Below are 17,500 nucleotides of genomic sequence, written 5' to 3' on the forward strand. Positions count from 1 at the left end.
TCGTCTTTCCTTTTTTTTCATTTTCCCCTAGTCTGCCTCTTTCTTCCTCCCCTCCTTCCCCTCTCCCCTTATCCATCCTCCTATCTCCCTCTCGCCTTCCTGGTACATCTCCTCCCTCTCCTCCTGCCCTTATCCCCTCCCTCCTAACTTCCCTTTTTTCCCTACCTCCTTCATTCCCCTTTATCTCACTCCATCTACCCTTCCCTTGCCCTTTTCTCTTCCTCCCTCTGCAATTACTGTCTATCCCCTTTCCCCTTCCTTTTCTTTTCCTCAACTTTTTTATATCTCGATCCTCTCTCCTTCTCATTCCTTCCCTCCCTCCCTCCCTCTCCCTCTCCTTCCTTTCTTCCCCCTCTCTCCCCCTCCCCCTCCCTCCCAAATCCTTTCCCTTTCCTCCCCCTTCCTTCTCCTTCTTCTCCTTCTCCTTCCCCTTCCTTCTCCCCCCGCTACTTTCTCTATTTTCCTCCATCTCTTAATTTCATAATTTCTCCAGTCAATAAAATCGAAGAATTGATCATTATTCCAACTCTTTAATTGTTCCTTGTAATCGAATGCAGTGAAGCCTTTACTTGTTTGTTGTTGTGGTGGTTGTTTGCGCGCGCGTGTGTTTGTGTTTGTTTGTTTGTGTTTGTGTTTGTGTTTGTGTTTGCGTGTGCGTGCGTGCGTGTGTGTGTGTGTGTGTGTGTGTGTGTGTGTGTGTGTGTGTGTGTGTGTGTGTGTGTGTGTGTGTGTGTGTGTGTGTGTTGTTACACTATGACATCTTTTCTCAGACATGTGTAAACAATTCACTTTTAAGGTGAAACAGAAAGTTAATCATCATAAATCTATGCGCTTATATATGCATACACACACACACACACAATTCATCTGATACATTTTTCTGCGGTCTGCATTTGCATAACTCATCCACTGTAAACAATAACAGTGAAGAGATTGGTTATCAACAAGAAGCTTCGATTTCTGATACAAGCGAAGTAAAAAAAAAGAAAAAAAAAGAAAGGAAACCAAATACAGACACATAATTCAACCGAGATCCGCGGCCTGTACCAAAAACAAACAAACAAACAAACAACAACAACAAAAAACGTAAGAATAATAATCCAGACCTATCATTTTATGTCCTAAAGGTCAAGGGGAAAAACAACAACATCAACAACACTACATATCCAAGCACCAAAGAGGAATAAGTGTGCCATGCAACAATGCAGCTAAGAATAATAATAAAAAAAGATAAATAAACACAAACGCCAATGACGAACGAAACCCTTAGATGAAGCAATTGAAGCACCAAAGCACAAACACCACCACCAGCCCCCCCAGGCCCCCCTCACCCCCTACCCTTAGCAAGCAATAGCACGACATCTTCCAGAACACCTCTAAAACGACATAAGCTTCTGACAAATGAAAAAAAAAAAAAAAAACAAAGATCTCAAAAGCCCTCGACGAAAAACAGCTTCAACAGCTTCAAGTGTCAAAACGGACCACTCGAACGAACGAACCACCGGAACGGGAACGGGTCGAGTCGGGTCGTCCAACACAGTGGCGGGAATCTGGACGGTGTTTCAAAACTATTGCAAGACCACTTACTTGACTAACGTATGCAATGTTCGGTTGGCAATGTAAACAACACTGGGTTTCCTTCACACTTATTGACAACACGGCAGAAGTCCCAAGGCAAAGAGATCAAGTGTCAACACGCTACACTACGACACCCGGATAACACAGCACGGATATGCTGATGTGGTGTTAGGGAATTCGATAACACAGCACTGGTACACGAGCAACACTATACGAATGTGCTGACATAAATCCGATGACATAAAGCACAACGCTAAGATGTTATGAAAACACTCGGGTTGCTCAGCTCTCTCAGAGGAGGCTGACTAATCACTGACTTGCCGATTGAAGGAGTGGCAATCACCATAAAACGTTCGAACACCAACACTGATGATAACACTGCACACATGGAACCACACTGTCAACCGATTGCCAACACCTAGGCTACACTGACAACACTCACAAGTCATCATGCCACACTGGCACTGCCACCACTGAACAAAATATTTCGGGCTCACTCAAATCGGACATCCGGTGACAGACCGCTTAATGTGATGATGACATGACACCAACACCATTACACGGCAACACACACTCATACACACATACCATCACGACACCACACGGGACCATAAGACACTCACACCGTCCACTATGTGCGTGCGTGCGTGCATGTGTGTGCGTCGGGAGAGCATCCGTGTGAGCGTTGGTCTCCCGTGCTATCGTGCAAGAGGGAAAGAACCGCGGGCACCATCACATGGGCGGGCAAGGGCACACAACACAGAAGCACTTGGGGTGTGGGACAGGGACTCACCGCGCAGTGCTGAGAGAGGAGGCGTCCACACACACACACACACAGACGGTGCAGCCTAACACACACGAGGCAGGCAGGCAGGAGGGGTGGGCGGGGTGGGGAGACAGGAGGCTATGGCGGCGGCCGTCGTAGCGCTACGTCCGTCAGTCACGTGCTTAGCTAGCCCTTTTCTTTCTTTCTTTCTTTCAGCCCCTCGGCGACTAGCTAGCTAGCTAGCTGCTGTAGATCCATCCACATGAGGGTAAACATTGCATCACGGCGGGCGGGCGGGCGCGCACTCACACCACACCACACCAACACACACACACGACACCAACACAACACGTTTCACCGAAAAAAATGCCTCTCCGCTTGCCTCAGCATCAGCGTTGAAGACACCAGGCCGAACACCAAGGTCACGGGGCACCGGACAGCGGATACACAGAGCCACGCTAATATGCCGACACAACACACTGGCTTGGCGGGAAGAATATGCTGAGTAGAGTCGGGTCTGCCCGCTGTGAGACTTTTCGAACAGACGCACGCACGCACGGACGGACGGCGGGCGCGCTCCGAGCCAGACAGTGGCAATAGAGAGCGAGCAGAAAAGAGCCAGCGAGTGAGTCTACGAGTTGGGCCGGGCGAGTGGAGCGAGAGAGCGAGCGAGGAGTGGTGTGTGTGGTTGAGCGGCAGGGGGAGGGGGAGAGGGAGGGGAAGGGGTGGAAGAGGGGGGGGGGAAAGGGGCGAGCGGGGAGGAGTGGCGCGAGGGGGAAGAGAGGGGGTGTGGGAGGGAGAAATCGCGGGGAGGAGGAGGAGGAGGGAAGAGGGAGGATGGAGAGAGGGAGGATGGGGAGAGGAGGAGGGAGAGGGGGAGGGGGCCCGAGCCGCAGGGATGGCGCGCAGAGGGTGGGAGGAGTTTGAGAGAGCCAGGCCGAGCCAGAGCCAGAGCGGAGGAGAGCGGCAGCGCCCGGCTCTCTGCGGCTCTTGGCTCACGGCCCACTCCGACCAGGGGCTTATCGACCCTTCCTCACTCACCACACCACCACCACCACCACTCACAACTCTCTCTCTCTCTCTCGCTCTCTCTCTCTCTCTCTCACACTCACCACGCACAACCGCGCTCCGCCGATGCACCAGAAATACACCATCCTCTCACAACCTTCCCGCGCCCGCCCTCCTGTCCGCCCGCCCGCCTTTGCCCGCCGGTTTCATGGGCGCATTCGGACACACTTTTAGCACTAAGGATGAAATAGACCTACCACCAAAATAGGATCTCGAGAAGGAGACCACACAAACGCCCCGAGGTGATGAAGCGCGCAATCTCACACACACACACACACACACACACACACACACACACACACACACACACACACACACACACACACACACACACACCCGAGGAGATCAACCACACCTCGAGAGAAGACGTCTGGCAACAACTAACCTTCAAACCAGACTACTGCCATACCAATACCCTCACGCCTACACGCACACGCACGCACACACTCACACTCATACACACACACACAAACACACACAGACTCACAGACTCACAAACAGATACTGATACAGATACACATACACACAACCTCATACACATACACACACACAACATCACACACAACCTCTCTCTCTCTCTCTCTCTCTCTCTCTCTCTCTCTCTCTCTCTCTCTCTCTCTCTCTCTCTCTCTCTCTCTCTCTCTCTCTCTCTCACACACACACACACACACACACGCATGCATACCTTCGCCACTCCATGCTTCCCGTTCTTTTGAAAGCCTCTCGCGTGATGTTGTTTACGGTGCTCTAATCTCCTTGCGGTGTGGCTTCACGCAAGTAAATATAGAGCAAAGGTAGATAGAGCTATAGAGTTCTCTTGTGATGGGGAGGGAGGGGGAGGGGGCGAGGGGTTGAAGAGAATGCCGGAGAGAGAAGAGAAGAGAAGAGAAGAGGGCGGCGGAGTGCGTGATTGAGACTGGAGGAGAGGGAGAGGAAGAGGGAGAATAGAAAGAAAGGTATAGGTGTTTGTTTATATATATATATATATATATATATATATATATATATATATATATATATATATATATATATATATATGTATATATCTGTGTGTGTGTGTGTTTATGAATATATAAATATATATAAATATATATTTACACAAAAATATACATATACATATACATATGTGTGTGTTCATATATACATGTATATATATCCATATACATATATATGTATATGTATATATACATATATATGTAGATGTATATATGTGCACATATATATATGTATATGTATATGTATGTATATATATATATATAAATATATATACATACATACATATACATATACGTGTGTGTGTGTTTATGAACATATAAATATAAATATATACAAATATACATATACACATACACATAAATATACATATACATATACATGTGTGTGTACATATATACATGTGTGTGTATATATATATATATATATATATATATATATATATATGTATATGTATATATACATACATATGTATATGTATATATGTATAATGTATATGTATGTATGTATATGTATGCATGTGTATATGTATATGTATATATATATAAACATACATAGATATACATATACGTGTGTATGTATATATATGTATATATATGTATATATATGTATATACATGTATATATATGTATATATATGTATATACATGTATATATATATATATATGTATATACATGTATATATGTATATGTATATATAAATGTATATGTATACATGCATATGTATATATGTATGTATACATATACATATATACACATATACATGCGTGTGTGTGGATGTGTATGTATATGTATATGTATATGTATGTATATATATATACATATATATACATGTGTATGTATGAGTGTATATATATACATATACATATATACATGCATACATACATATATACATACATATGTATGTATATATATATATATATATGTGTGTGTGTGTGTGTGTATCTATATGTATATATATTTGTATGTATATGTATGTATATGTATGCGTGAGCGTGTGTCGAGACAGCTATACACGGGGAGAGAAGTTGACTAAATGTTCAAATCACAACGACCCTCTTTAAGCGTCGCCTAAATTCGGCATTCGGCTTTTCGACACCATTCCTGCTCCGATTCACGACTCACTCATAGAGCTTTCGGTACCACACCATGAGACTCCCTCATAGAGCTTTCGATGCCTCACCATACAAGACTCACTCATGGAGCTTTCGATGCCTCACCATACAAGACTCACTCATAGAGCTTTCGATGTCTCACCATACAAGACTCACTCATAGAGCTTTCGATTCCACACCATACGCACAATATAATTTCCACGAGAGGAATCTGCGTGATTGGAGTCCAATTCACGTGAGGAATATCGGTTCACATCAAATTGATGTTATTCACCTTTTTTACTCATCATGCGTCGCCTCACATCACTGTGATGTGAAATTTACTCATGGGAGTCACATCAACTGCACTAACTCATACTCACTCGAATCACGTCATGGTCTATACACGCGAGTCACATCACATCCAAGTGAGTGATATCACAACTGCGCCCGAAAAACAATTTTAATTCGTGACTCATGTAACTCGTGAGTCAGTGTTTATATCCGGAGTTCTTTTATAACCAACACACACCCTGTAATAACGAGTAGACATCCCCTCCCCCCCCCACCCCCAAGTAACGAGTTATAGACAACGTTCGTACGTACCTTTGCAACAGCAATTTTGCATCTACACATTTAAAAATCATAATCGTACATAAATAAAAATATTTTCCAAAAGTCTTCTCCAAACTTCGAAAAATGTTGCATCAATTCGTAACTGCCTGGCTATTTAACTAGGCCTACTTCAACTCTCCAATTGTCCCTTCCTACGGCCAACTGCTGGTTTGCTTGGCTAATCTCGTGTCTACCTCATCTACTCTTACACACACACACACACACACACACACATACACACACACAACTTAGTCAATTCTTAAACCTATCATTATCTCCCTCTTCTAGTCTACCCGATCACCTCTTTAATAAACCAAAAATCCACCTGGCCTACTCTTTAAATCTACCTACTCTTTAAAGCTATCCGGTCTACTCTTTAATCCTATTAGAAACCCTTGTGTTTTTTCGGTCATAATGGCTTACTCTACTAAAGCCACCTGGCTTACTCTTTATGCCTACCTGATTATGTGTAAAGTTTGTACACCTTGTCGATTCGTCCACTAACTAGGCGTACACCTTGTTGATTTCCACTACACTATAGGCAGTAACACCTTGTATGATTTCCACTAACTATGGGGCAGTTATCAACCTTGTTGATTCCTCTCCACTAATGTTCCTAGGGTCAGTACACTTGTTGATTTCCACTAACTAGGCAGTACACCTTGTTGATTTCCACTAACTACAGTACATCCTTGTTGATCTCCACTAACTAGGCAGTATACCTTGGATGGGTATTCCACTAACTAGGCAGTGACACACCTTAGTCGATTTTCCACTATCTATGCAGTTACACCTTGTCGAATTCCACTAATAACTAGGCAGTACACCTTGTCGATTTCCACTAACTAGGCAGTACACCTTGTTGATTTCCACTAACTAGGCAGTACACCTTGTCGATTTCCACTAACTAGGCAGTACACCTTGTCGATTTCCTTTAACTAGGCAGCACACCTTGTCGATTTCCTTTAACTAGGCAGCACACCTTGTCGATTTCCACTAACTAGGCAGTACACTTTGTCGATTTCCACTAACTAGGCAGTACACCTTGTTGATTTCCACTAACTAGGCAGTACACCTTGTTGATTTCCACTAACTAGGCAGTACACCTTGTTGATTTCCACTAACTAGGCAGTACACCTTGTCGGTTTCCACTAACTAGGCAGTACACCTTGTCGATTTCCACTAACTAGGCAGTACACCTTGTTGATTTCCACTAACTAGGCAGTACACCTTGTTGATTTCCACTAACTAGGCAGTACACCTTGTTGATTTCCACTAACTAGGCAGTACACCTTGTTGATTTCCACTAACTAGGCAGTATATCAAGTTGATTACCACAAACTAGGTAACCTAGTTATATTCAAGGTAAACTCAGGCAGTTTACTAAACCCCCCCGCCCCTCCCCACCGATAGTTTTATATCAACAACCCCGACTCTATGTTGCCTAAACACGCTCTCTCATTCATAAATAAGAAACGTACTCTCACTCGCATCTATACGGCAGTTAATAAAACCACTAATGTTATGGTCTGGACACTCGATCACTCTCCTACATAACGCGGCCTGTTCTGTGCTTGTTGTGCTAATAATTCCGTTCCACTCCGCATGGAATACTGTGAGGTCATTGGGGTCCGTGAGTGTTGTTATTTCTGTGTTACGGTTTCTGTGTTCATTACGCTGTTTCGTTAGTCTTTTTTTTTCTTCTTCTCGTGTTCAGTTAGCTGTTTCTCGTTTGATTTCTTTCTTATTTTTTGTTATTGTTATTGTTGTTGTGCCATCACCCCCCACCCCTCTCCTCCCTATTCCTTCCACATTTACCTTCTCTTCTTTCCTCCTTCCACATCTACCTCTTCTTCTTCTTCCACCCACCTCCCGTCCCTACCACCACGTGGCAACACCACTACCTCCACATCCACTTCCACCTAAACTTCCGTCACGTGACCACCATCACCACCACCTCTTTCCTTCCATCTTCCATCTCCACCTTTGTCTCTTCTCATTTCATCCTCATTTTCGTTTTCCATTTCTTCCCCCTCCCTCTGCCGTCACTTATGGTACGAAACCATCATTTGTGAAGATGACACCATGGCCTGTATTTGCCATTAACACCTGCATGGCACTTCTGTCATATCCACGATGCAGTTAGCTAGTGCATGATATCGTGATTATATGCTTGCATGATACTTTTGATGCGTCGAGTACATTTTGGAACATGTGCAAGACTGTGTTACGATATTTATGGTGCAATTAGTAAGTGCATGACGTCAGCATATATAAGGCATAAACATAAATTAACATAGCACGATGGATAAGTGGATGATACCATCAACCAGTGGGTGGCATCTTCAAATCGAGAGTGCCATTGGCAAAAGCCATTATGATAATTTTACCGAGTGCATGATATCATCAACACATACACAGCATCGACAAGAGCACGTCCGTTTTAACATGACGTCAGAGAAAAAAAACGTGCATGGAACCACTAAGCCATGGAAGGTACGTCATGCACAGCCATATCACCATCAAGACGCTCGTGCTATCCTCCAGAAACGTGCATGACACCTACAACGCAAACGTGAGGCCAATGACTCATGTAATAATACGTCTCAAAAAACCCTGTAAGAATATAAACAAAATTTCGAAAGATTGTCTCGGAAGCACCCCCCCCTCTCCTCCCTCCGTCTCCCTTACCTGGAGCTCTCCCCCTTCGACCCCCCTCTCCCCGTCTCCCTTACCTTGAGCTCTCCCCTTCGACCCCCCCTCTCCCCCCTCCCTCCGTCTCCCTTACCTGGAGCTCTCCCCCTTCGACCCCCCCTATCCCCTCCCCCCTCCCCCACCTCTCCTCCCCGATATCTACATTAATCTCCCAAGATCGCCTTCCTTCTTGCCTTTAGTGTGCCCCCCCCCCATTTGTTTCTTCCCTCCCCTCACCTCCCTTCCATCCACTAATCTCCCCTTCCTCTCCCATTTTTCTCTCTCCCCTTCGCTTCTCCTCTCCTCTCCCCAAACCCTATACACGGAATAATTTGTCTCAAGACTCGCCCTTCCCTTTCCTCCTCTTTCAACTTTTCTTCTTCCTCAACCTCTTCTTCCTCTTTCACTTTCACCTTCTCCTTCTCCTTCACCTCCAGCTCCACCTCCTCCTCAACCTCTTCTTATTCTTCCTCCTTCTCCTTCACCTTCGCCACTTCTTCTTCTTCTTCTCCTCCTCCTCTTTCTCATTCTCTCCCTCTTCTTCCTCCTCCTCCTCCTCCTCCTCCTCCTCCTCCTCCTCCTCCTCCTCCTCCTCCTCCTCCTCCTCCTCCTCCTCCTCTTCCTCTTCCTCTTCCTCTTCCTCCACCTCCATCTCATCCTCATAATCCTCATCATTCTCCTCCTCTTCTATCCCTTCCCCCCCCCCCTCTCTCTCTCTCTCTCTCTCTCTCTCTCTCTCTCTCTCTCTCTCTCTCTCTCTCTCTCTCTCTCTCTCTGTCGCCCTCCTCTCTTTCCCAATTGCCAACCTCTCTTCGTCTCCATCACGCCGTCCTTCTCTCTATATCCTCCGTCTAGTTCTTATATCTGCGGATGATGGTGACGGTGGTGGTGGTGATGATGGTGATGATGATGGTGATGATGATGGTGGTGGTCCCGATGATGATTGTAATAACAAAACTAATAATTACAGCGTTATTAGAATAACAACAATACTAATAACACCTATAAAATAATACTAAACATAATAAGTACAATACCAATTAAATAACAGCAACACAATAACAACTAAAACGCCATATTGTTATATTACAGACAAAAATTAAAATTAATATTCCCCTCATTTGCATACTGTAGCTCTTCAAGCCTGACACTCTCATCAACGTTGCAAACAACCCCAAATCGGCAAGATCCACCCACCCTCCACCTCCCCTTCTCCCCCCTACCCCCCTCCCTTACTGCAAACCAAACCCCACCTCAAACCACATATTTGAATTCCCAAAGCCCACTGCAACTCCTGTGTGGCTCCTTCTCCCTTCTCTCTCTCTCTTTCTTTCTTTCTCTCTCTCTCTCTCTCTCTTTCTTTCTTTCTTTCTCTCTCGCTTGCTCGCTCTCTCTCTCTCTCTCTCTCTCTCTCTCTCTCTCTCTCTCTCTCTCTCTCTCTCTCTCTCTCTCTCTCCCTTTCTCTCTCCCTCTCCCCTCCCCTTACCTCAACAAAAATGATGGAAAATTATAATGAGAGCGATAAGGATGAGGAATTTTACTGGGTGGTGGTAGTAGAAGTAGTAGTAGTAGTAATAGTAGTAGTAGTAGTAGTAGTAGTAGTAGTAGTAGAAGTAGTGGTTGTAATGGTGATGGTAGTAGGCCGTGGTAATTAATTGCTATAACAAAACAATAATAAAAACAACAACAATATTAATGAATAAATAAAATAAACTAGCGAACAACCTTAAAAGAAAGTAAAATTACCTTACACTATCCCCCCTCCCCCTCCCCAACCCCTAAAACCCCCTTTAATGACATAACCCCCTCAATCAGCCAGTAGACACAACCTCTTGCTTGTGTGTGTCTGTCTGTCTGTCTCACACTGTATGTCACTATTCTCACTCACTAGCCTCGCTTCGCTTAGCTATCTTCAACTGTTATGGCTCTTCTGTAGTTCTTCAAGCTATGTAATTTCTTCTTTATCTACGTTCTTCGATCTACTCTTTTAATAATGTTTTCGTTTTCTTATGGGAATTCGCTATATTGCAGCGTCTTGTTTTTTGTTTTGACAGAAAGGACGCTCTAAGGTACATTTTTATTATCTGTATTCATGGTATTTTAAGTTAAAGACCTATTTTTTTTTTCATTCGTTTTGACTAATAGAACGATCCTTAACAACTATCTAGGACCTAATAACTTTGCCCCCCCCCCTCTTATCACCGACCTAGAACCTAAGGACTTCCTCCTCCTGATGACGAAGAGGAAAGGGGAACGGAGGCAAGGAGTACGAACACCAGCTGATTAGTCTTTGAAAGCACCAGCTGATTAGTCTTTGCGAGCACCAGCTGGTTAACCTTTGCGAATACCAGCTGATTAGTCTACGAGCACCAGCTGATTAGTCTGCAAGCACCAGCTGATTAGTCTGCGAGCACCAGCTGATTAGTCTTTGCGAGCACCAGCTGATTAGTCTGCGAGCACCAGCTGATTAGTCTTTGCGAGCACCAGCTGATTAGTCTGCGAGCACCAGCTGATTAGTCTTTGCGAGCACCAGCTGATTAGTCTTTGCAAGCACCAGCTGATGATTAGTCTTTGCGAGCATCAGCTGATGATTAGTCTTTGCGAGCACCAACTGATGATTAGTCTTTGCGAGCACCAGCTGATGATTAGTCTTTGCAAGCACAAGCTGATGATTAGTCTTTGCGAGCACCAGCTGATGATTAGTCTTTGCGAGCACCAGCTGATTAGTCTGCGAGCACCAGCTGATCAGTCTTTGCGAGCACCAGCTGATTAGTCTGCAAGCACCAGCTGATTAGTCTCCCACTCGTTTCCTCTTTCTTTGCCGGTGGTACGAACACTGCTCGTTATCCACCATCGAGTGTCATTAGCGATGCAACAGTGCTTCCAGTCGTAACTTCCGAGACGGTGGTTTTGTGGTTGTCATGTTGTGGTTCGTCTCGCGGTGTGGTTAAGAACTGAAAGGGATGTATGTCAGGTTTGGTGTCTGACAGAATGCTACATCGAGGATGGTAGTGGTGGTGATGGTAGTGGTAGTGGTACTGGTATAGCCTAATGACACCAGTAACTTTGACAGCACCGATGTTGCCAAATTGCCAACCTGCAATGTGGTCTGGGTTGCCAACCACACTAGCTAGCCCTAAGGAGACGGTGCCAACCCTTCTGACACGAGACGTTGCCGGTGCCAACTTTCCTCAAGTGAGATATCTAGTGGTACTAAGCCAACCAATACCACCTTACACCACACCCACACACACACCCTACACAAACCCTACCAAAACAACAAACCACGAACAAAGAAAGAACACAACCCAAGATCCTCAAAACCACTACGAGGACTGCAATGTCGCCTCGTTGCCAAAGGACATGCAAACAAGAACCTTACAACACCTTGCAACACCTTAGCAGGGCCAAAAAGGTGCACAGCTTCCCTCGCTAAAATGACAGGGTTGCCACGCCTCCCTAACTTAAAGCTAGGGTTGCCGCAACTCCTAACTTGAAGGTAGAGTTGCCATGTCCCCTGCACGTGTTAATGGGCATCGCCACTTCAAAACTGCATGTGTGGCCTAGAAGAGCGGGAAAAAAAACGAGAGAGAGAGTGGGAGGGAGGGAGAGAAAGATATGAGAGAGAGATGAGATGAGATGAGAGGAGAGAGAGAGAGAGATTAGAGGAAAGAAAGAAATGAGAGAGAGACTAGAGGAAATAGAGAAAGAGAGAGAGAGAAAGAGAGAGAGAGAGAGAGAGAGAGAGAGGGAGAGAGGGAGAGATGAGAGGAAAGAGAGAAAGATAAAGAAAGAGATAGAGAGAGGTATGAGAGGAGAGAATAGAGAAAGATAAAGATAAAAAGAACGAGAGAGAAATAGAAAGAAAGAGAAGAGGGAGAGAGAGAAAGAAAAAGAGAAAGATATATATATATGAGAAAGAGAGAGGGAAAGAGAAAAAGAGAAAGATATATGATAGAGAGAGGGAGAGATATGAGAGAGACGGAGAGAGAAAATAAATAAATAAAGAAAGAGATATGAGAGATAGAGGGAGAGAGAGATATGCGAGAGAGGGAGAGAGAAAATAAGAAAGAAAGAAAGAAAGAGTAAGAAAGACAGAGAGAACGAGGAGAGAAGGCCTATCACCCCCGCCCCCTCCCCCTCCCCCCAAACCATGTTCAACCAGTATGCCACGCCTCTCACTATGATAGTACATTCTGCCACGCCCCTTAACCAAGCCACGGATATATTCCTCCCAAGGCTGAAAACACAATACAATAGAACATAAAATAATACATCATTCACTCACTATGGTAATCATACAAGTGAGAACGTATGTTATTTAGAAAATAAATAAATAAATAAATAAATAAAAATAAACATATGGGGGAATGTATGGTGAAAATTATCATAAATAAAACTATATGGTGATGACGGTAGTGATGATAGTCGTGGTTGTAATGGTGAAACGGAGGAAGATGGTGGTACTGGTGATGATGGTGAGGAGAAGGATGGTGATGATGTTAATGATGATGATAAGGTGAAAAAAATATGATAATCATAATACCAACCGAAAAGATAACAAACAAAATAGTGAGATAAAAGATATCACTATGAAGTCAAATGATGAATGGAAACGAGTGACACAAAGGGACATTGTACCACCCCCCCCATCACTACATATACTTTTTTTCATGAACTGAAATGTGTCTCAAAATGAGTAACTTCTACAAAACTTCAGCAGAGAGAAAAAAAGAGAGAAAAACTTTGCTGGAGTTTATAGAGGAAGCTAAAAATAAATACAATGTTAGATAGTTAACCTTAGGCAAGTGTAGCAAATACACGCAACAAACATACACACACACACACACACACACACACACACATCATATCCAATCTTGTATTACAGTGGCGCCAATCATGTTGTTATATTAGTTCATTTACCTGTAACTAATATTTCCTAATATTCTCCCTTACTTCACCTGTTTGTAATAAGACCCACAGCCACGCCCCCTTGCCAAGCAGAATCAACATGACCACGCCCATCCCCCTAAGTTCTAACCTCACATCCACCTCTCCCTCTCTCTCTCTCTCTCTCCCCTCCCTCTCTTTCTCGCTCTCCCACCCTCCCGCTCTCTCCATCTTCCTTTTCTCTTCCTCTTTCTCTCTCTCTCTCTCTCTCTCTCTCTCTCTCTCTCTCTCTCTCTCTCTCTCTCCCCCTTCTCCCTCTCGTGTGCAATAGCTATAAGATCCGCACCATAATCAAAGGATGAACGATGACTATACAAAACACCTGAACAACAACACCTGGTGTATGTAATGCGCATCATTAAATAAAAATGAAAAATATATACATACAGCCACCTCAAACTATTACACATCAGATACGGCACAGCGCCCTCTGCTAGACTCCCCTTCTGTGCAATCTCCAAACGAATACTAAAACACTCCTTATAGGCCTACTATATCTTACCTTTCCCAAGCCTACATACACTCAGAAAGCAATGTGCCAAATAAAAGCTTTTCTTATATTAGTGAAAGAATTTGACTTTTCTTTGATGGTAATACTTGTGATGAATATCATAATGACAAATGTATTTATAGGGACCGTGAATATCATGAAAGAAATGGAATAATCATAGTGTTTATAATCATCACAAAAACAAAAGACAATATTGATATTAACTACAGTGGTAGTAACCCATGATGATTAAGTTAAAAACAAGTACCGTCATTATTACTAATGCCAACACTACTGCTCTTACGATTACTAACAATAACAACAAGAAGAATAACGGTTACAATAATACCAATATAAATAACACAACAACACCGTGCAACAAAGAAAAATCCTAGGTCATCCACTCCAAGCAACCAGACTGTATGTCTCCATTGATGTTGCCGTGGTCATGCACTTCTTTCCTCGGGACGTACGTGTTTTTACCCGATAGATTAATTACTATTATTGCAACGTGACTCACACACATACACATATATATGAACGCAACTAGAATCGGGAAAAAGTCTTAATGACGGTCGACTTTCCTGATGCACTGGTCATGACACCACACACGTTAGAAGCACAATTGTTGGTGAAAAAATATGATATAAATCCCCGTGTAATATTACACATATACAAACACACGCACAATCATCAACCGAGTTAATAAATGTAATCTTCAGTTACGTACAAATACAAGGAAATACAAGCAGAACTGTACAAGGATTGACGCGGCAGCATCAAATTTAGAAATTCAAACCATTCTCAAAGACGAGTCAGAGGTAATTACGCAATCTACAAAAGGAGAGTTGAAGAAATATATAAAAAAGAGAGAGTCCATGTCCTGAATTTCTCGAAGTCGCCAACTCAATGGAAGAGGAAGAGAGTGGGAGAAAGGACACGCCCCAAGGGAACGCCACTGGATATTTGAAGGAGAGATATCACACGCAGCGATAGATATTAGGATTTGAGGGAGAGATATTAGACGCAGTAATAGATATTAGGATTTGAAGGAGAAATATCACACGCAACAATAGATATTAGGATTTGAAGATCTCACACGCAGCAATAGATATTAGGATTTGAAGGAGAGATATCACACGCAGCAATAGATATTAGGATTTGAAGGAGAAATATCACACGCAACAATAGATATTAGGATTTGAAGATCTCACACGCAGCAATAGATATAAGGATTTGAAGGAGAGATAACACACGTAGCAATAGATATTAGGATTTGAATGAGAGATAACACACGTAGCAATAGATATTAGGATTTGAAGATCTCACACGCAACAATAGATATAAGGATTTGAAGGAGAAATATCACACGTAGCAATAGATACTAGGATTTTAAAGAGATCTCACACGTAGCAATAGATATTAGGAAAACTATCATAAAACTTTAGCCAGAGAAGCGATTAAAGCAGTAGGTAGGATTAGACCAATCATTCTTCTTGACATGGATAGATGGCGCACGTCAGAAGTGAAATAGACGGCATATCAATGCACGAAATGTTGCTAACTCATGCAAGCACTTAGCAGGGATTCCATTTAAGTTAATGATAAAAATGGGAATCGAATTGAAAGAATGATTTAGCTGCGAAAGGTGAAAATGGGGGGAATAATAAACCTTTTCCATATACAGTAAGAGGACAACCAATATATCCATAGACGTGGGGACCAAATATTTATTTTTCTTCTGTTCTAGAAAACGAAAGAGAACATGTGTATGTATGCATTAACGTATATATGTATGTATGGATGGATGTATGTGTGTGTGTGTGTGTATGTATATCCATATGTTAATATTGACTTTGGTTTATTGTATTACTTTATATCTAAAGGAATACATTAATCTGATGTATTATGGGCCCTACAACCACCCGCTTGTGCATGACCTTTGTAAAACAAGTAAAACAAGTAGTAAACAAAGAAGGTAAATGGTTTATTGTTAATATCGTGGTAGCAAGGAAAAACTGTGTGTGTGTGTGTGTGTGTGTGTGTGTGTGTGTGTGTGTGTGTGTGTGTGTGTGTGTGTGTGTGTCCGTGTGCGTTTGTCTATTTATGTTTCTGCGTATGCATAAATGAATATCAAAACAATGTCAAAACAACAACACAGCACAATAATAATTCCGATCATAAATTAAGAACACAAAACAAACAAAAACAAAAATAAATCATGCCCTTAGTCGTACCAATCGTCGTTCCCAATGAATGCAATTAGATGCAATAAAGGGAGATGCAACCATAGAGAGAACACAGACGGCCGCAGGGAATGTGAGTTAAATACACAGACGAAAGAGACGTGGAAAGGTGAGAGAAAAAAAGTGGAAGGGGATGGGGGAGGGGGGGGGGAGGCAGAGGCAGTGAGGAGGTGAATGCAAAAAAAAAAAAAAAAAAAGGGGGGGAGGGAGGGGAGAGAAGGCAAAACAGGGATGGGAAATAACTGAAGAGGAAAGAGAATGAGAGAGAAGAATGAGTAATGGGAGGTAGTAGCAGGTGAGGGAGGGGGTGGGGGGAGACAAAGCAAAGAGCAAAGGGAGTAAATTGAGAATGGATAAGGGGAGGAGGAGGAGGAGGGAGAGGGAGAGGGACAGGGACAGGGACAGGGAGAGGGAGGGAGAGAGAGAGAGTGATTGAGTGAATAAGGAAAGGAGAGAAAGAGAAAGAAGAGAGAGGGAGAGAGAGAGAATAAGAGAAAATGAGAGTGATTTGAGTAAGGAAACAAGAGAAAGAGAAAGAAGAGAGAGAGAGAGAGAGAGAAAAGAGAAAGAGAGAGAGAGAAATTTAACTCCCATCTTTAAAAAACATGCGAGTAAAAAAAAGTCAAACAAATCAAAATAAATCAAAAGAAGAAGACATATAGGAGAACGAAACGAAACGAAACCATATGAGAAAATGCAGAAAAAAATAAATAAATCCGGACTTCATATACAAATAAATGTCATGACTTCAAAACCTCGTTCATCTTTCCTCAAGTTTATAATCGCATGTCTTACCCCGTCATGCATTTCTCACGGAATGGCGGTTTTTGATGGTGCCTTGGCTACAACATCGACCTCACTATATTACAGGTGCATGACGATAATGTGAGATATTAACCCATTTTTTTATACATTGCAGAACTGGAATGAAATATGCAGTAGATCGACCCATGGGATGTTTTGCTTAAATTGATTATCGTTTGCATGACCTTGCTTTCTAGTGCAAA

General features: G+C 43.1%; 1 protein-coding gene across 7 annotated transcripts in view; it reads right to left on the minus strand.

Annotated features, from left to right (window-relative positions):
• The window catches only part of LOC122251367 (uncharacterized), a 33,623-nt gene that overhangs the window by 10,006 nt on the left and 6,117 nt on the right, over nt 1–17,500 (minus strand). Inside the window, exon 1 of one of the 7 annotated variants that reach the window (XR_015190958.1) lies at nt 2,727–3,885. The exons of 1 other annotated variant lie outside the window; for it this stretch is intronic. Coding sequence is in view for 1 of the 6 variants with exons in the window: in XM_086535905.1 (XP_086392031.1) it covers nt 2,202–2,252 (51 nt within the window). In the remaining 5 variants the exon portion in view is untranslated. Of the gene's footprint in view, nt 1–1,587; nt 3,886–17,500 lie in introns of those variants that run through there. 5 more of the 7 variants (XR_015190956.1, XR_015190959.1, XR_015190957.1 and 2 more) reach the window with 5 other exon arrangements.

This window comes from Penaeus japonicus, unplaced genomic scaffold (assembly GCF_977035675.1).
Source record: "Penaeus japonicus unplaced genomic scaffold, GWHDUDI00000001_assembly GWHDUDI00000004, whole genome shotgun sequence".
In the NCBI taxonomy this organism is placed as follows: domain Eukaryota; kingdom Metazoa; phylum Arthropoda; class Malacostraca; order Decapoda; family Penaeidae; genus Penaeus; species Penaeus japonicus.